This window comes from Antedon bifida, chromosome 11 (genome assembly GCF_963402885.1).
Source record: "Antedon bifida chromosome 11, ecAntBifi1.1, whole genome shotgun sequence".
Lineage (NCBI taxonomy): Eukaryota > Metazoa > Echinodermata > Crinoidea > Comatulida > Antedonidae > Antedon > Antedon bifida.
The window spans coordinates 4,643,617-4,664,940 of NC_136236.1; the positions used below are offsets into that span (position 1 = coordinate 4,643,617).

Sequence of the window (21,324 nt, forward strand, 5' to 3'; positions counted from 1 at the left end):
ATATTTTACGTATTCAAATTTCTTCTACACGGTAATATGTGGTTGCTGAGATAATGTCCTTCCGAAATTGCTGTTTTAGTTTTTCATTTTGATACCGTCACCATGTTAAAAATAGGAATAACCGGGGGTCCCGTAATTTCACCTATTCTACACTGTATGTAATATGTATACAGATTATACAGTTTATACTGTATATACTATATGACACAAAATTGACAGAATTCAGCACTAACAACATATCATATTCTTCAGATCAGGTCATAATGCCATAATCTTTTTCTGTGTGCAAAAGTCTAACGTATGACGTGCACGTGGCGTTTGTCGTGCGGATAACTAACTCGTCAAAGTGACGAGTTACATGTCTAGTTTCTCTTCTTTCTTTCTGTATGATTTTTGTGTAACGCTTTAATCTGAAACTTGCAAACATAACATTTTGTGAACTATGTTAACATTTTGACATTTATGTAACGTCGTCAAGCGAAGCTTTTCATGATGTTTACAATTGCGCAACGTGACGTACGCGCGATTTAACGATTTTCTCGTATTTAACATAGGTCAAAAACCAAATAACATTTTAAATTGAAACTTTGCACAAATTTAATTTATATCATGCGCTAACTTTCTGTTGAACAAAAATTGCGTGTTTTACACAAAGTTACGCGCGCACGCGCATTTAAAATTTCAAAATGCGCAAAATTATTTTCTAATCAACTTTCTACGCGTTTCATGTCATTTTAAGCATGTCAAAAATTCCCACGCGTGCGCAAATTTTTACGTGTGCGGTGCGCACGTAGCATTGAAAACATATATTTTCCGCGTGATTTATGTTTTTCCAGCCTCTACTAGTAATTTTACCAACTTTTAAACAATTTGGGCTTAAGGTTACGTCATACGAGCACATCGAATTGGTCAATTTGCGCGCGTTTTTGATGAAAAAGTTCAGAAATTCGTCAAAATTATGCCTTTTTTTAAACAGTCGTAGTTTCTAAACTGCACGGTCAACTTTTTGTGGATGACATATTCTGGAAGTTGATGAGTTGTAGATATAGGATCATGTACCAATATGGCTAACCGGACATTGTGACGTCATCGTATGGCCACGCGAATATAAAATTTAGGATTTTTGTATCTTTCGTCATAGCTCATCACATTTAATAGAGCGCATCTCCACTTATCCGTTTTCCATTTTCACCCCGATTTTGATATTGTCTAGGTCAATCAACTATCTTTCGCATGAGTTAAAAATATTTTAATTTTTTTGACGTCATCATGCCTAAAAATTTAAATTACGTGTGGCATTAATTTCATCTGTACAGTAAATTTTAATCTGTTATAGCTCGTAAGAATAAAATGTGATAATCACGATTAAAACGTTTTCTGGAAGCTATTGGATTGTAGATACGAAATCATGTGAAAATTTTGCCAATCTGATGATGTGACGTCATCATATGGCCACTTAACTAAAAAAAGTCGTATTTTTATTTTTTGCGTAATAGTTCATTACATTTAAAAGAGCGCGCATCAATATTTCACGTATTCAAATTTCTTCTGCACGTTAATATGTTGTTGCTGAGATAATATCCTTCCGAAATTGCTATCTTTGTATTTCATTTTGATGCCGCCGCCATGTTAAAATTTGGAATAAATGGCGGCTCCCGTAATTTCACCTAATCTACACTGTATGTAATATGTAAACAGATTTTACTGTTTATACCGACTGTAATGGAATAGCCCAAATCGTTTATTTCCTACCTATTTCTATAATGTAGCAGGCCAAATAAGACGTTATTTTTACAGGATAGAGAGAGGCAAACAATATTTTTCTCATATCAGAGCCGTTCATCGTTGTTAGGAGATATGTGATTTCTATTACATTTTCTGGTTTTGTTTGTCAGTTGCTTGTCCGGCCTGTAGGTCATAATGCCAACGTGAACGCTTCCTTTTGGCCTCAACCTATCCCCTTAATGTTAAAAGGTACGTCGTTAAACGTCCATGTTTCACCACTTGCGCAGCGGATAACCAAACTCGTCAAAGTGACGAGTTTCATGTCTAGTTGGTTTTCCGCAACGAAGTTGCAGGAAAACCTCTTGTGATTGTACGAAATCATCAACATCATCATCATCATCTTTTTTTTTAGTTATCCGCATTCAGCGGATAACTCCTTGGAACTGTCCTGTTTCATCTTTTTTTTTTTTTTTTTTCTGTATTATTCTTTCTTTCTGTCATTTTTGTGCAGAGCGTATCTCTAAAACTTGTAAAGTTAACATTTCATAACTTTGTTAACATGTGGGCATTCACGTGAAGTTGTGCTTTTTTATTTTTGAATGACGTCAGAGTTGCGCAACATGACTTACGCGCGTTTTAACGAATTTCGCGTATTTAACATAAATCGAAAACCATATAACATTTGAATTTAAAACTTAGTAAAAGTTTAATTTATATCTTGCGCTAACTGACTGTGAAAAAAAATGGCATGTTTCACACAAAGTTACGCGCGCACGCGCGTTTAAAATTTCAAAATGCGAAAAATCAATTTCTAATCAACTTTCTACGCGTTTCATGTCATTTTAAGCATGTAAAAAATTCCCACGCGCGCGCATATTTTTACGCGCGCGGTGCGCACGTAGCGTTGAAAACAATTTTTTTCGCGTGATTTATGTTTTTTTAGCCTTTTCTAGTAATTTTACCAACTTTTAAACATTTTTTACTTAAAATTACGTCATACGGGCACGTTGAATTGGATAACTTACGTGCGTTTTTGATGAAAAAGTTCAAAAATTTGTCAAAATTTGTCAAAATTATACCTTTTTTTAAACAGTCGTAGTTTCTAAAATAAACGGTAAAAGTTATTTTTATTACGTATTCTGGAAGTTGATGAGTTGTAGATATTGGATCATGCATTAATATGGCTAACCGGACATTGTGACGTCATCGTGTGGCCACGCGAATATAAAATATAGGATTTTTGTATCTTTCGTCTTAGCGTATCACATTTAATTGAGCGCATCTTCACTTATCCGTTTTCCAATTTCACCCCGATTTTGATATTTTGTAGGTAAAAGAACTATCTTTCGTATGAGTTAAAAATATTTTAATTCTATGACGTCATCATGTTGAAAAAATTTAAATAACGTGGGTCACTTATTTTCTTCTTTAAAGTAACTTTCAATCTGTTATAGCTCGTCAGAATAAAAAGCTATAATCATGATTAAAACGTTTTCTGGAAGCTATTGGATTGTAGATACGAATTCATGTGAACATTTTTCCAATCCGATGTTGTGACGTCATTATATGGCCAGTTGAATAAAAAAAGTCGTATTTTCATCTTTTGCGTCATAGTTCATCACATTTAAAAGAGCGCGCATCTACATTTTACGTATTCAAATTTCTTCTACACGTTAACATGTTGTTGCTGAGATAATGTACTTCCGAAATTGCTATCTTAGTGTTTCATTTTGATACCGTCGCCATGTTAAAAATAAGAATAAACGGGGGGTCCCGTAATTTCACCTATTCTACACTGTATGTAACATGTATACAGATTATACCGTTTGCACTGTATATACTATATGACACAAAATTGACAGAATTCGGCACTAACAGCATATGATATTCTTCAGTTCAGCTCATAATGCCATAATCTTTTTCCGTGTGCAAAATTCCAACGTATGACGTGCGCGTGGCGTTTGTCGTGCGGATAACTAACTCGTCACTTTACGGATAACTCCTTGGAACTGTCCTGTTTCATCTTTTTTTTTTTTTTTTTTCTGTATTATTCTTTCTTTCTGTCATTTTTGTGCAGAGCGTATCTCAAAAACGTGTAAAGTTAACATTTTATAACTTTGTCAACATGTGTGCATTCACGTGAAGTTGTGCTTTTTTATTTTTGAATGACGTCAGAGTTGCGCAACATGACTTACGCGCGTTTTAACGAATTTCGCGTATTTAACATAAATCAAAAGCTATATAACATTTTAAATTGAAACTTAGTAAAAGTTTAATTTATATATTGCGCTAACTGACTGTGAGAAAAAAATGGCATGTTTCACACAAAGTTACGCACGCACGCGCGTTTAAAATTTCAAAATGCGAAAAATCAATTTCTAATCAACTTTCTACGCGTTTCATGTCATTTTAAGCATGTAAAAAATTTCCATGCGTGCGCATATTTTTACGCGCGCGGTGCGCACGTAGCGTTGAAAACAATTTTTTTTGCGTGATTTCTATTTTTTCAGCCTTTTCTAGTGATTTTACCAACTTTTAAACATTTTTGACTTAAAATTACGTCATACGGGCACGTTGAATTTAATAACTTACGTGCATTTTTGATGAAAAAGTTCAAAAATTTGTCAAAATTTGTCAAAATTATACCTTTTTTTAAACAGTCGTAGTTTCTAAACTAAACGGTAAAAGTTACTTTTATTACGTATTCTGGAAGTTGATGAGTTGTAGATATTGGATCATGCATTAATATGGCTAACCGGACATTGTGACGTCATCGTGTGGCCACGCGAATATAAAATATATGATTTTTGTATCTTTCGTCATAGCGTATCACATTTAATTGAGCGCATCTTCACTTATCCGTTTTCCATTTTCACCCCGATTTTGATATTTTGTAGGTAAATGAACTATCTTTCGCATGAGTTAAAAATATTTTAATTTTATGACGTCATCATGTTGACAAAATTTAAATAACGTGGGTCACTTATTTTCTTCTTTAAAGTAACTTTCAATCTGTTATAGCTCGTCAGAATAAAAAGCTATAATCATGATTAAACGTTTTCTGGAAGCTATTGGATTGTAGATACGAATTCATGTGAACATTTTTCCAATCCGACGTTGTGACGTCATTATATGGCCAGTTGAATAAAAAAAGTCGTATTTTCATCTTTTGCGCCATAGTTCATCACATTTAAAAGAGCGCGCATCTATATTTTACGTATTCAAATTTCTTCTATACGTTAACATGTTGTTGCTGAGATAATGTACTTCCGAAATTACTATCTTAGTGTTTCATTTTGATACCATCGCCATGTTAAAAATAGGAATAAATGGCGGGTCCCTTAATTTCACCTATTCTACACTGTATGTAATATGTATACATCTGTATATACTGTAACGGAATTTGGTATAGCCCAAATCATTTATTTCCTACCTATTGCTATAATGTAGCAGGCCAAATAAGACTAAGTTCTGATTGGCTATTTTACTGTGCGTGTAATTCAACTACACGCCTAATTGTGGTAAACAACTTATCCAGGGACCTAGTAGGCCTCAGGCACTCTTCGTTGAATATACTTGGACCATCCATCCCATTATTTCTACTTAATTGTGTCGTATCTTGTAATTATAATTGGTAAGTTTTACCTTATATGAATAAAAGGGCCATACGGCTCATGAGAATTTAACCTACTTGTACTTTCATCATTTATCTATTTACATTGTACTTGAAGCCGACGGAATATCACCGTCGCCGAACCTGACACTACCTGTCATCATAAACATAAACCCTATTTACCTAGCAATAATTACTTAATTTAGTGTACGTACGTGTTGCGACGTCATCATATGGCCAGTTGAATGAAAAAGTCGTATTTTCATCTTTTGCGTCATAGTTCATCACATTTAAAAGAGCATCTATATTTTACGTATTCAAACTTCTTCAACATGTTAATATGTTGGTGATCAGATGATTGTCTTCCGAAATTGCTATCTTCCTTTTGATGGGTCATCATGTTAAAAATTAGAATTGAAGTCGAGTCTACTCTAATATTTTAATTATGCTACACTGTATGTAATAATGTATAGAGTATATAGTATACTGATACTATGGGACACAAAATAAACCAACAACATATTATATTCTTCAGGTCATAATGACATAGCCTAATTTTTTTATGTGCATAATTTTTAACGTTACATGCACGTTGATATGGCACAAATATAGACAGGGTTCAGCTCAACTACGGTATATATTATGATCAATTTTCTGTCGTCTGATTTAAAAATATTTTATTTTTTATGAAGTCATCATGTCTAAAAATTGGAATAACTTGGATCACTTATTTTATCATTATAATATACATCCATCTCTCATAACTCTCTCCAAATTTAAAGTGATAGCCATAAAACTTAATATGGAAGCTGTTGATTTGTAGATATGAATTCATGTAAACATTTTCCTATTGGATTTGTGACGTCATCTGGCCATGTCAAGTAAAATCGGATTTTCATTCCATTTAGGAACGCGCATCTGGAAATATATGTTATTTCAGAGTGACTTCATTTTGATATGTTTTAACTCAGAATATTCCATTTCATTCTCCGATTGGTTTGTAATTTGGTTATCTAATATCCTGTTTCTATTTCAAGTTTGAACATTATAATGTAAATTCAACAATGTGTGTTAATAATTGTACAAACTCTGTAGATTAAACTCATTTCATTTAATAGTTTACATATATAAGAATTGTATATTTTTTTTCATACCATACACATATTTTCCATATTAATTTGTCTATGGATAAACAATTATACTGATATTGATTTTTTCACATGGATAATTTTTGGTTTATGCAAAATTCGCCATCAAGACGTGGCATTGAATACTCTTCGTGAACACTTCTATCTGTCATAAAACTAGCCATTGGACTACCAACAAATATCTAAAACATTAATAAATACAAAAATAGGATAAACAAGCAGCCAAAAAAGGAAATAAAGAGGAAATAAAAGAAGAAGCTATTAAATAGTGAATTACATGTACACATTAAAGATTTTTTTGCTAAAATATAATAATTATAAGACTATTTATTTATAAACACATTTATTAAAAATAATGATAGGACGTATTCAAGGTATTTTTACGCGGTATTGTTTGTGACCTTACTTATACAATTTGTATTAAATTAGTACACCAATATAATGTGTTGTCTATTCCAATATACTTCTACCGGTAGTAGCATCATCATCTTTTGTTAATATATCTTTGACTGTCTTCAATTCTTGTAATGGACCCCATTTTGCTTGACCACAAACATTGATTACAAATTGAAACCACTTCATTACACTCCGTAACACTTGCATAAGAAGCCTACTTGTGATGAATTATCATAAATGCTATCTGAATAGAAAGAAAAACAAGTACCATAAAACAGATATACATTAAATTATGTCTAATGAATTTGTTAATCGTATCAAATGAAATGTTTTTTTAAACAGTTTTATTAAACTTATTTATTTAATAGATAATTATGTTGTTATGTACATACATTCTGTGTGTCATAGCATTTTTGAAATTCATATTCAATTCATTTTTTTATAAATGTGAATGAGATATTACTATCCCGAATGAGATCTTTTCCAGAGATGACCCCACAAAATATGGAAAAAGATCTCATATCAAAGGAGGCGGAGCAGTTAGAAAACTACTCGGCATAGAGGCGTTAATTCCAATAATCCCTAACATGAGGGTTTACTCACCTGATAATAATGTATTTCTTCCATACTGGAGGGTGACAAAGTTTGGAAGTTATGCTTGTCTCCTATGAAGAAAGATTTATTAAGTTCTGTTTGTAAAATTCGGGTTTTTTTTCAATTTTCCATAATAATAGGACAGTAGAATAAATGTATAGATTATAATTACAATGTAATTTGAAATGGCCTAATATAATAACTATAATAAATATTGTCTGTCTGGATTCGATCTAGACTTTTCCTAACTATAGACATAATTAATCATAATACTGTACTTATGTACGGCCATATTGCGTTGAAACACCGGTTCTCGTCAGATCACCGAAGTTAAGCAACGTTGGGCCCGGTTGCTTTCTGGATGGGAGACCGTCTAGAAATAGCGGCGGGTGCATGGTGTAATGGTAATAACGGACTAGCATGTGATAGGCATGGGTTCGAGGTTACCAGTACCATACTAATTGCATCCTTAGGCAAGATGATTTACTCTCATTGCGTCGAGTATGGGATCGTCTCCGGTGTGCTGATCTGGTAGGCGCTGCACTGCTGGCTGCCGTGAGTCCGTGGAGGACCTAATCCGAATTTCCTCCGAACTTGAGGACCAGAATGCATTAGACATTTGACATGTAGTAGAACATGTTCTGGATACCCATTCTCTGACATTACATTATTTGAATTATTTATTTTTATTTCAAACTGTTTAAAATGTGATTCCACACAATTAAATGTAACCTATATAACATTCTTGTATATCACGTATAATGTTACTTTTAGTTGGTATTTCTTTCTACAAAGAATTGCTCTTGTTTTTTAGCTCTTTTTAAAATTGTTTTTTTTTTGCAAGTTTGTTTTATCCAGTTCTATTTTAAGTTATGTTTATAATTTTGTTTAACCTTAAAACAATTACGATTAAGATTAAACATCTGAGTAAATATAAAGATTATAATCCAAATTTAATTTGAATGGCCTCATGATAACTATAATAAATTGGAATTACATGTGCCTGCATTGAATCTAGACCTTTGCTATATACATGATCAATCAATGTATTACTTTCAGTAGTAGAACTTGTAACATGTTGTTGATAACCACTCTCTGTCATTAAATTATTCACTTTGGAAGGTTGTTTGAACAGATTTTCATTAAAGTCGCCCATTATGATACATTTTGTACTTACTTTATGCAACCTTTTTAATAATTTCCTCAAATTCTGACAAAATTGTTTAATATCATAGTTCGGAGGTCTATAAATTACTGACACAGCAACTGAAATTGGACATGTTATTAAAAATGAAATTACCTCTATATCGTTAATACCTATGTCTAACCTGCTTGAAAATTTGTTCTTGGTATAGACTGCAACTCCACCATGAGCCTGATTTTTTAATTTTAGAGTAAAATCATTTTTATTAGAATATGAGTCATATCTTGCTTGGTGATAGAATTTATACGGCTCTATACTAAAGTCAAAAAAATCATCATCCTTATTTAGCCATGTTTCAGTTAGACATATGGTAGTAGAATTCATAAACAAATCATTGCACTGAAGATCAGCAAAATGTTGTTTAAGCCCTTGAATGTTATGTAACATTATTGAAAATTCAGAACCGGAATCATTAACTTCTTTATCACATTGTATGTATGAATTCATCTTGTTTAAATATTCCTTTATATGAGGATCACAATAAATCAACTTAGAATTAACATGTTCAATGGTAAGTCCAGATATTGAGGTAACACGACTGAGTGCTACATATGCTTGTCCAGGCGCAAAGGTATTTTTAAGGCAAACCAGTGCTTTATTCATTGTCATTCCTTGCACTTTATGAACTGTGCATGCATATGCTAATTTGAGTGGGAATTGCTTTCGACTGTATTTTTTTCCAATAGATTCTTGAAACATTTCAATTGCCTGAATACCAATGTCATTGTTATCAAATTTCACTTTAATTGATATTGGTTTAGCGTTTTGACTGGGCTTAATTATATCTTCCACATGTCCCATACATCCATTTGTTAAGCCTTTTTTAACATCTACATTTTTAATCAACATCACTCTGGCATTAAGTGCAATCCACAAATAATTTAATAAATTAGTTTGACATGATTTCCGAGGTTTATCACAAAGTTTGTCTTGTTTCTTGCTGTTTACTAGAGTATCCTCTGCTTCAATGCATATAATATCTAAACATATTTTATGCAACATTTTTTTATTCCATTCATTAACCTGCTTATTACATGGGTATATATGCACAGCATCTTCACATTGTTCACCTGTTTCACATGATTTTAAGACTGACAAATCTTTGTCAGACAAGCAATCATTTCTTTCTTTTGTGCGCAATTTGTTTAACAATACAGCAAATTCTTTATCTTCTTTTTGCCTCATGATTTCATCTAACTGCACTTTTTTAAAGTTATTTACCCATAATGAGTTTTCCAATGTGTTTTTATACAAAGAAGTGCCCCTCACAGGCGGTAACTGATAAAAATCACCAACTGCAATTATTGAAATATTACCAAATGCACTATCATTACGTACTTGCTTTATTTGCCGCAATCGTCCGTGGATGTACCAAAGTAACTTTTGATTTACCATTGATATTTCATCTATAATAACAATTTGCAATTGACCTAACTGATTACGAAGTGCACTTATTTTTTCTTCTCCAAGTGGTTGATATGGAAGTGAAATATGAATAGGAATAGACAAAGCACTATGAATGGTATGACCTTTAATATTATATGCTGCAATCCCTGTAGGAGCTAGTTTCAATATTGACATATCATCCGGATTTTCCAACATTTTTCCGAGAATACGTGTTGCTTCATTATAAATACAATTTACCAAATGGCTTTTTCCAGTGCCAGCGCCTCCAGTTATAAAAGTGTAAAACGATTCAGGTTGTTTGCCATTAACTTTATCTAAGCACCATTGCCTTGTCTTATAAAATATTTGTTTTTGTTGTTCATTTAAAGATCGAATCATTTTGTTCAGTTCCGGTCTTGAAATATTAGATGAGTTACATTCTATTGTAGATGTTTCATTTTTTTTTAGGCCAAAATCTGGAACAAAAAATTCATTTTCTTCATCATCAACGTCTACATTTGGCTTTGGATTCTCTAATCTTTCCTTTTCACTTTCCGGACATAATAGACCCCATGCATCTTCTTGTGGTCCAAATTTTGCTAAAACCCCTTCTGCATGTTTAATAGCATCTGCAGTTTTGTCATACTTTTCCATGTTTTTATCAACTATAACATTTACTTTTTCTAATTTACTGCCACATAATTTGACAGATCCTAGCTCATAAAATTCTTGATATGTTTGAAATTTCGATGGTTTTAACTGTTTATCTGTTCGAAATGGCAGAAATAACTGCAATATACTCATAAAATATTTTTCAGATGCTGTATTCATTGGAAACCGAGGGTACCTTATTATAGCATTGTCAGTCCGTGTTCTTTTTTGGATAAATCCTAATTTTTTTTGTAATTGGAATACGTTCTTTCTTTGCACGTTTCCTTTCATTTCTGATGTACTTAATATTCTATAATAAGAGCAAAATGTTGCAAGACACATTGTATTAAATTCAGAACTATTTGGTCGAGCTTTATATTTGTCGAGCTTATTTGGCAACCATGCACTTTGATTATCATCCACTTTGTTTTTAATTACGCTTAGTGGTAAACTCATTCTAACAGGATTAGGTCCTACTGGGATAAATTCAACTTTCCTTGAACTTTCTTTCAATCTCAAGCCACAAACACGATAAACACTTTCTTGCGCAGACACTTCTCGATTATTCATGTACACATGACCAAGTTTACTCAAGCTTTGTCTGGCATTTTCATTACCTTCTTTCACTTCTGATGCTGCATGAGATAAAAGTAAGCCCATTTCCCGTTCAGATTTCGACATATATCCTATAACGTACGTAACACATGCATATACACTGGTAATATACTGAATATCCATATTAGCATTCCATGCTCTAAGTAAGGAAGGATTGTATTGATTTACCCACACATCTTGGGGGTTTCTCTTTAAAACAATCTTTTCTTCAGTAGTTATACAATTATTTGCATCCTCATATGCACTCTGAGTAATATTTAAACTTTGAAAAAGTTCCTTGGCGCTTTGATACGTTTCTTCATTTGTCAAAGCATTTTTTACCGAGGTTAATAATTCTTGCGCTTGTTTATTTGCATCACCATCATCATTATCATCATCATTGTTTTTATCCACAATTGCAGGTCTCATAACAAATGTTTTTTCAGAAGGCTGTCTCGGGAAGTTAAATCTGCAATTTGTTCCCTTCTTTTTACACGATTTCGAATGTCTTTTACTGTGAATCTGCACACTGGTAACAATTTCATTCATTTCAGAATCTACAAATTGACGTGGCACACAACAAGAAATATATTTGTCAATAAATTCAATAACTTTTTTATCTTCATCTTCATTAAAAACAGGGGCATTTTCGACCCATACCAACATATGAACATGTGGACTTCCCCTCATTTGAAATTCAATTCTGTAAAAATAATCTGTGACTTTACCAATAGGCTGGGCTTCAGACAAAATAACTTTTTTCAAAAAAGTATGAAAGCGTTTGTCAAACATTCTGGCAACAGTTACTGGATTTGATTTTAGCAAATTACATTTGTCTGCCCATTCCAAATCATCTATGTTTCTTTGGTCTCCTGTTTGACTCAACAATGTCGTCATTATTTCTTTCCAACGGAAGTCAGCACTTGAGAATGAAAGAAAGAATGTTGGTTTTCCAATCTGTCTAACCATTGCTAATACATCTTTTTGTGTTGCTTGCCAGTAAGGTGGAGTTCCACGTATTTGTTTTAGAAATTTATAACCTTTATCAGATTTTAAAATCTCCTCAATTTTGTTTATGTTTTTTAAATCAGATACAGTTACTTTACTAAAATCATCCTTTTTACTTGACCCTTTTCGCAACGCTATGGAAATACTTGATAAAATTTGTTGAAGTTCATATATAGATTGGGCATAAAATATAAATTCTGTATTTTTTGCAAACCTGTTATCTACATGCATCAATCTATTGTGTAAATATCGTCCAAGTGTTATCTTAACATCTCTTGTATCATGGAATGTTGGTTGACCTGTTGGAAATAGTACTGGAAAAGATTTTGCTTCATTGTTTTCATTACTTAATAATGCAATAGGACTATTATTTTCACATGGTGCACAACAAATTATATCACGAAAATATTCATCAACTAAATTTTGTCGCCTGTCAACAGGTTGTAGACTTGTATCAAACGCAACACCACATAATCGATCTTCTTCATCTTCTTCTTCATTGTTTTCTACACATGTTTGTTGATTAGTAGTTGTACTTTCAATGTTTTCTTTAGACAAATAATTGTGCCAATTTTGATCAATTGCTACGTCAAAATACCATTTGTTATGATCTTGTAAATATTCAAGTGCTTCAATAACATTGGCTGTGTTAACAAATTTATATTTATAATAACCTTTGTACGACAATTTTCGCTTCAATTTTACGGATATTAACTGATCATCAGCCTCTGGTCTAGGCAGAATTTTTACAGTTTCAATAGTATTTGATGGTACGCATACAACTGGTCCATGTATTCCATGCTGTCCACCTTTGGGTAAATTCATTAATTTCATAAAAGGAATATTTAATCCAATCAGATGTTGCTCTAAATTATTTAAACAATTTAGCTCAGGAGGAATATCTTGTAGTTCTAAATTGTTTGAATTGGCTTCTGCAGGGACTTTTCCTTTCAGCAATTTCTTGTGACATGTGAAACAAATCCATAATTTGCATCTTGGTGATTTGGTAAATTGACAAGGATTATTACATTCATTGTTGCAAATATGTAAATATTTTTCATTTATACATGTCCTATACTCGTACTTAGCTTTCGTGCATTTGACAACTTGATTTTTGAATAACATTTTAAAGCATACGCAACAAACATATTCAGGACCATGAGATGTTGATTCTCTGAAGTTTTGCAAAACAAATTCAAAATTACGCTTTTTTGCTATCCATATTTTACGATGCCTCATGTTTTTTTGTACAACATTTTTTCGGAAAAGTGAATCACCGTGATATTTTTCGGTAAATTTTTGATTACAATTTTTTTTAAATTTTGGATCCCCTTGGTATTTGTCGTTAAACCTTTGCTTACAACTTTGACGAAATTTTAAATCAATACGGTATTTCTCTCCTAATGCTTTCTTCAAAATACTTCGATACTTTATTTTCAAGTTTTGTCTGAATGTTGAATTATTGCGATACTTTGCTGCTAGTTTTTGACTCAGGTTTTGTCTGAATGTTGAATTATTGCGATACTTTGATGCTAGTTTTTGACTCAGGTTTTGTCTGAATGTTGAATTATTGTGATACTTTGATGCTAGTTTTTGACTCAGGTTTTGTCTGAATTTTGAATTATTGCGATACTTTGATGCTAGTTTTTGACTCAGGTTTTGTCTAAATTGTAAATTATTCCTATACTTTTGTGCCATATTTTGTTTATTGTTATGTTTAAAGTTTTGTCTAAATATTAAATCAGTATGATATCTATTTTTTCTTTTCTCTTTTAAATTTTGCCTAAACCTTTCATTCAATCTATAATATTGCACACTTTTAGCTTTCTTGGTTGTTCGATAATCCAAATTAATGTTGTCATTTAGTTTTATCTCACTTCGTACTTTAAGATTATAATTTGGTTCACACCTGTACGCCTTCTGTTGTCTTTCTCGATTTTCCTTTCTTTTAGAAAATTTATAAATGTCATCAGCATATTTTATTCTCTGTGCCTCTTTAACTTTACGTATCTTTTCTTCTCTGTATACAGGATCATTTTGATATTTCTTTCGTTGTACCTCCGCTTTATTATGTTTCTCTTCCTTCGTCGTACTGTCATTTGAACGTTTTATCCTCATTCGCCATTTGTTTTCAAGTCGTTTATTTCTTTCAGTTGTTGTTTTATTATCTCTTATTGTCTTTATTTTGTTTGAACAACTTCCTTCAACATTTTTACTCCGTTTCTGTTTGGGTCCTATAGCATCTTCAAGTATTTCATGACTTATTTCTTTTCTTTTTCGTGTATTGTTATGTTTTGTCAAATTATTTTTCATAACACCAGGGTCTACACTTATTTCCGAGGAGCTATCCACATCATCACAATCCACAATTTTTATTGTTTCCGGAACATAATTTAAATTGACATCAACAGACTCCACTACATTGAAATGCACATTTCTGGTGTACAGAATATACATACCGTTGTCAGTTGTAACCTCATTAATTTTTCCAGGGTTTTTTGCAGAAAACATTTGCCAAGTCAAAAGCTGATCATTGAAGGAATAAATATCTGTATTAAGCAAGTTTGCCATTGCACTTATTTCAGTATTAGAAGCCCATGTTCCATTATCCATTACTCTCTTTTTAATCACATATTCCATAACTGTTCTATATTCAAAACTTAATGTACTACTAAACAAGTCATCAGTTTCCAATAAATGATTACCAATTGCTTTTCTTAAAATTAAATGATTATTTTCAGTCCCAGAAATAATGTATGAAATTGCACGATAAAAACAATTACCATCACCCGTTATATTCTTAATTTGACAAGGATGTCCAATATGACTTGCTCGATTAATACCACCATTTCTACCGGTATGTTCACAATTAATGCCAACTTTATGACACATACTTTTCCTTTGTGCTTCTAAAATTGGGATAAATTTAAAATTCTTGTCAGGTCTCTCTCCATACTGAACATTAACAATTTCAATTTCGTCATCAGTTTGACATCCTTTACTTGTTGAAACATCATCTTTTTTATTACTATGTTTGTTGTCTTTAATTGTAGAATCAATATTTTTGTCAGGTAATGTTTTGCTACATTTAAACTGGGAAGATGTACCCGGTGCATCCACATCGCAATTTTCAGAGTTGTTTTGTTCACAATTATCATCTAACGTGACAGAAGAAGAGGAACATAAAAACATAGATTCATTTTGAACATTTACACCAGTCAGTTCAAACTTTGTGTCATGTAAATTACAATTCATTGATCTTGCTAACTTTAGACAATAACTGTATACACCTTGCCAAGATGTACTATAAAGTAAAATGCTCTTTCCATGTTCACTAACACAACCAACACGATCTCTTGCATGTGGATCAAATATAAGGAAACCATTTACACGTTTAATAATAGCAAATGTACTTCTGTTAAAATTCATGAAACACGCATCATGTTGATGTAATTCTTGTTCAAGAGCTTGATTTAATGACAAGGCTCCATATTCAGCCATCATTTCAAGATTCCCATCTATTATGCCAAACACTGATTCTTTGGGAGATATTACAAATGTGCTATCTAACATATCCAATTTTGTCGGCAGTTCAGAAATCATCAGAAGATCCTCATCCATAGTGGAATCTTTTTGGATATAATAGTACAACTCATTTCCAAGTGTCAATATTGTGTCAAGATCATTTTTATAAAATTCATTTCCATTCCTCTTAGTTGAATAAAGAATAGCTACAAGACTATTTGCAACACACTGTTTACCACGTGCAAAGCCGAATCTAGGATTCCCTTGATTAAAATTACCCTGTGCTATAGTTTTATTATTGTTACATGGGTTTACAACACTATTGTATTCCTTAAATGACGCAACATCTTTAGTATCATCATTAGATATTTTGCATGCATTGGTTGATTCTTTAACATCGACACTGTTATCATCATTTATATCATATTGTTTAAATTCATTTCTAGGTCGTGTATTCTGCTTAATTGTTCCATTGGATATTTTTGTTTCTTCCGCATCAATTATTAATACTTCATGATCTGTAACATCACAACTACTATCTAATCTTAGTTGATACAGTTTGCTATTACTCTTTGGTTCATCACTAGCTGCTGTGTAAACGTTGTCTTCATTACATTTTTTTTTTGAATTATCATCATTACCCAAGTGATCTGAAATAATATTTTTACTAATGTCTTCTTCCATTTTATTGTTTTCGTTCTTCTCTTGTGATTCTTTTTTTTTTGACCTTTTGACAAAACGACCTTTTTTGCGCGCCTGCTTAATGTTAAAACCGCCACCAGAAAGTTGTTGTATTGTGTTCGTTATTGTTTTCATTTCTAAAGCATCACTCGTAGGGCTATTTACATCAACGCTTACTTTTTCATCAAGTATTCTTTGTGAATTTTCTCTATCCACATTTTTATTCAGTTTCTTGTTTCGTTTTTCATAGAAATCTTTGACAGCTTTACCAATATATGTTACACCTACTTCAATAATTATACCATTTATAACACGCTTTCTTCTGTTCTTATTTCCTCTTTTTTTATTTCCTTTTTTTCTGTTATTGGTACTTTTCCGTGATTTTACCTTAATCCATTCTCTACCAAGTAAATTTTCACTTTCTGTTTGTTGACATTGTGAGTTGGTGTTAGTCTTTGTTATATTCCGTTGGTTGGATTTCCAATTCCGTTCATTTTGCGTAAATTCTTTAAAGTTAGCGTTAGATTCATCATGTTCTAGAATCATATACCTATTAAAATGACACGTAATACCTATCTCACCTAACATATTATTTGCAAAATTACTATTTCCACACATTGAACAGATCCAAATTACTCTTGAATCACAGAGTTTGCCTTCAAACATTTGTCTTACACATGTCACATGGTAAAATTTACTGCAACAATCACATGACACATAATTTTCGTCTGCTGTATATTCAATATTACATAGGCCACATTTCTTAAACTCAGAGGCGGCCGCTGTACAAGAAGAAACATTTACGATATCATCAACTATTTCCTTAATGAATTCACAAATGTCATTACGTGGATCTTTTTTGTCCATTGTGAGAGTGCTTACGTCCTTGACATTTGTAGATAAACAGCATTGATCGGGTACATCTGTAACCTCTGTTGTATATATAATGCTGTTATTGACATTACCAGGTGTGTTGTCATTGTTGTACTCTTTACTTGTAACGTCTGTATGGTTCTTACATAAACACCACATCATTAACAACAACATTAAAAACAACATAGTAACAACAACAGTTATCAATTGTGTATCCATTATGTATAATAAACAAGTCAAATTCTATAACAATTACTAATTTATTTATTCTGTAAAATGCTACAAAAAACCGTTACGTATGGCTACAAAAGATAGTTCACTTGTTCTAAAAATTAGTTCACTGTTCTAAAAATTAGTTCACTGTTCTAAAAATTAGTTCACTTGTTCGGAAAATTAGTTCACTGTTCTAAAAATTAGTTCACTTGTTCTAAAAATTAGTTCACTTGTTCTGAAAATTAGTTCACTTGTTCTGAAAATTAGTTTTCTTGTTCTGAAAATTAGTTTTCTTGTTCTGAAAATTAGTTTTCTTGTTCTGAAAATTAGTTTTCTTGTTCTGAAAATTAGTTTTCTTGTTCTGAAAATTAGTTTTCTTGTTCTGAAAATTAGTTTTCTTGTTCTGAAAATTAGTTTTCTTGTTCTGAAAATTAGTTTTCTTGTTCTGAAAATTAGTTTTCTTGTTCTGAAAATTAGTTTTCTTGTTCTGAAAATTAGTTCACTCTTTCTATAGTTTGTTCACTTTTCTATGTTCACTTTTCTATGTTCACTTTTCTATGTTCACTTTTCTTTGTTCACTTTTCTATGTTCACTTTTCTATGTTCACTTTTCTATGTTCACTTTTCTATGTTCACTTTTCTATGTTCACTTTTCTGTGTTCACTTTTCTATGTTCACTTTTCTTTGTTCACTTTTCTATGTTCACTTTTTCTATGTTCACTTTTTCTGTGTTCACTTTTTCTGTGTTCACTTTTCTTTGTTCAATTTTTCTTTGTTCACTTTGTCTGTCTTCACTTGTACTGTATTTACTTGTATGAACTTGTAATGTATTAACTTGTAATTAATTTGTATGTATGTTTTTGTTGTGTTTATTTTCTATATTTTGTTGGCTTTAATTGTGTTTATTTGTGCTGTGTCTTCCAAAGTTTGGCAGATCGGGTTTTCAAAACTGAAAAATAAAATGAAAACAATAATCAATTTGGTTTATTTAACATTGTGAAAGTGACAATCCAAGCCATTGTTTGTGGTTGTATCAATTGAAGGGTGTCCAGTGGGCAAGTGGCCAACCATATGTGTTATGTTAATGAGGGTGTAGGTTGCTTAGGATCACGTAAACATAAAAGGTTTACTTTGAAGCCTAAAGTTGGCTGACCACCAATAGAAATGGTAGTTGTACCATGGCTTACTTAGAAGGTTATTAGTACAGTAGTAATCCCAGTAATTGAGCTATAGCTATAGCTTCACTTGTTACACAGGCATCTCTTTGGTAAGCACTTGAGACTTGTTTTATTTATTTCATATAGGTTTATTATTATTACACAACACACAATTATTTATATTGTATTGTTTTATCATGACAATTTCAGATGTAAGGTATACAGTGTATAATAGATACCGTAGATATTATTCTGTATTTATTGTTTATTTGTTATAATAAATCGAATTGATGTCCCCATTCGCAAGATACAAACGTTATACATAGGTTTAGAATATTGAATTCAGTTTATTTAATAACTACTTTAAGCATGGTCCTATAATCAAGAGTCACAATGATTTATAGCTTGCATGACTAATTGACCTTCGGCCATTTACCTACAGGCGATAATTATATACTGTAAAAGGTAAACTGCAGTAAGGAATTGGTAATTAGAAAGAAATTTGGCCTTTGCAAATATGGGACTTATGCAAAGTTAGCTAAAGGTCAAGTTGCCTTTATTTCGTACACTTACCGTATCAAACTTCCGTTGCACAAATCACACACCTGCAAGGGAAAAAGAACAGAATAATAAGATGTTTCCGTTCAAACTAATTTTTCATAGGCAAATACAATGCACCAGTCCCTAATGATGTACCTCACCTACAGTATATAAACCACCTTCATAAAACAATGTTGAAATATGATAATTAAATCTGAAGTACCATTTTCATTATGACCAAAGAAACTAAAGGGTCTTATAAACGCCACATCTTCCCTCCTCCATTTTTGATGTTATTGGCATTTAACACTCCATGCATACCTAATAAATATAGGATTCTCCTGTTTACAAATAATAGGCAGCACAGGAAGTCCCGGTGTTTTGCAGCTGTGATAAGGTAACAACGCTGAGCGCTTATTTTGATGTAGTCTTTGACATGTGGTCTTGAAAAACAAATCGATACACCAAAGGGTGTAGTAATTCAATAGAAATGCTCAACTAGTAGGCCTAGTTTGGTGAATTAGGTGCAGTAAGTAGTTCAGTATGCAAATGATGATGTTTGATTTTGACTTTCTACTAAGCACCTTGGTATTTAGGCTTTGAAAGCCCTATGTATGACTTTACAGTTCACCGCTAATAAACGCTCCTTTATTTTAATTTTAAAATGCTACAGGCTGTGAACCATACTAATATTACCGTACCTTTCTACTGTAATCACAATAACGTTCAGTCGTCCCAGGTACACTAATCAAACATTGTACCTTTCTACTGTAATCACAATAACGTACAGTCGTCCCAAGTACACTAATCAAACATTAACAACTGCAAATGAAAAACAACAGAATTGTAAGGTTTAACGTAACCAAAGTTAATAGCCAAATATAATGTCAACAATCCCCAATGGTCAAATGCAACTGAAAAAAAACTCAATAATAATATTAGTTGAAAACAAAGCCACCAGTCTCACGATGGGACTGGAGTAGCACAATAATATCAATAAATTTTATGTACCACCTTTATGTACCATGCCATAGGCCTCATCATTTACAATGTGGAGGTGTTCTATAAATAGTAAGTTTAGCTATTTATCGTCAATTGTTATCGTGGTCTAAGAAGTTTCAAAATTACAGTAATGCCAGTGTGTATTATGTTATTCATTATTTTGATCATTAGAGCAACATCATAATACTATAATAGTCCTATACATACAAGTACTTTTAGTACATTTATCATATTCGCCTTTTACTAAGTGCCACCAAAAATCTGAAGCAAACTTTAAAATAACTGAAATATTTTACAGGCTCAAAAGAAAGATTAAAAAGGCCCGTCAGGTAGAGCCTGTTTGACGAGAATTACTTTACGATACATTGGTCTGTTGCTATCTTAAACATGCCATATGATCTGATGTTATGTTTTAACAGTAACATGCATTCCTCGTACAAAATGTCAGAAATTGTAGATAAAGGGAAGTTTTAAGAATGACTAATTTGTTGAATTCTTACACTTACAGGATTGTAACTGCTGTAAACTTCTTTTTTTGATGTCAGAAATACAACAACTGAAAGACAATACATTTAACAACTTGTAAATAATGCATAAAAAACAATCATACTAATGCAACATGGTAAACTATAGGAAGGAATTGGTACTTTGAAAAAAATTTCACCTTTGCAAGTTATTCAAAGTCAGCTTAGGCAAAGTTGACTGTATATCTCTGAAACTCACTGTACTATCAACATACAGTGATTCCACTGCACCAATCAAACAACTGCAAGGGAAAAACAACAGAATAATAAGGTGTATCGGTTCAAACACATTTAAAATAACCAAATACAATGCACCAGCAGCGCTACAAATTGCTAATACCACACGCTTCTCAAACAAAATTTGAAGAACTAAGGAATTTTCTCAAAATGACAAAACAGACTTAGGTAATGTGCCATTTCATTACAATCTACATTTTCTCACACAGTGGAATTGAATGCTTAATTAAGTCTATACAAATAATTAAAACACT

At 32.1% G+C, this 21,324-nt stretch overlaps 3 protein-coding genes across 3 annotated transcripts in view; 1 reads left to right on the top strand and 2 right to left on the bottom strand.

Annotated features, from left to right (window-relative positions):
* The window catches only part of LOC144856384 (caveolin-3-like), a 156,942-nt gene that overhangs the window by 32,300 nt on the left and 103,318 nt on the right, over window positions 1-21,324 (bottom strand). The gene's annotated exons all lie outside the window — the stretch shown is intronic.
* LOC144856351 (uncharacterized) overlaps window positions 1-21,324 on the top strand; it is a 49,933-nt gene that overhangs the window by 16,790 nt on the left and 11,819 nt on the right. The gene's annotated exons all lie outside the window — the stretch shown is intronic.
* LOC144856074 (uncharacterized) lies at window positions 6,506-20,030 on the bottom strand. Its single transcript, XM_078714047.1, has 7 exons — window positions 20,009-20,030; window positions 19,629-19,750; window positions 19,341-19,372; window positions 13,681-18,559; window positions 8,777-13,128; window positions 7,486-7,547; window positions 6,506-7,126 (listed from the first exon to the last, which is right to left on the bottom strand). Exons 4-7 carry the CDS (start codon window positions 17,615-17,617, stop codon window positions 7,123-7,125), a joined length of 8,355 nt encoding a protein of 2,784 aa, XP_078570173.1. The 5' UTR covers window positions 17,618-18,559; window positions 19,341-19,372; window positions 19,629-19,750; window positions 20,009-20,030; the 3' UTR covers window positions 6,506-7,122.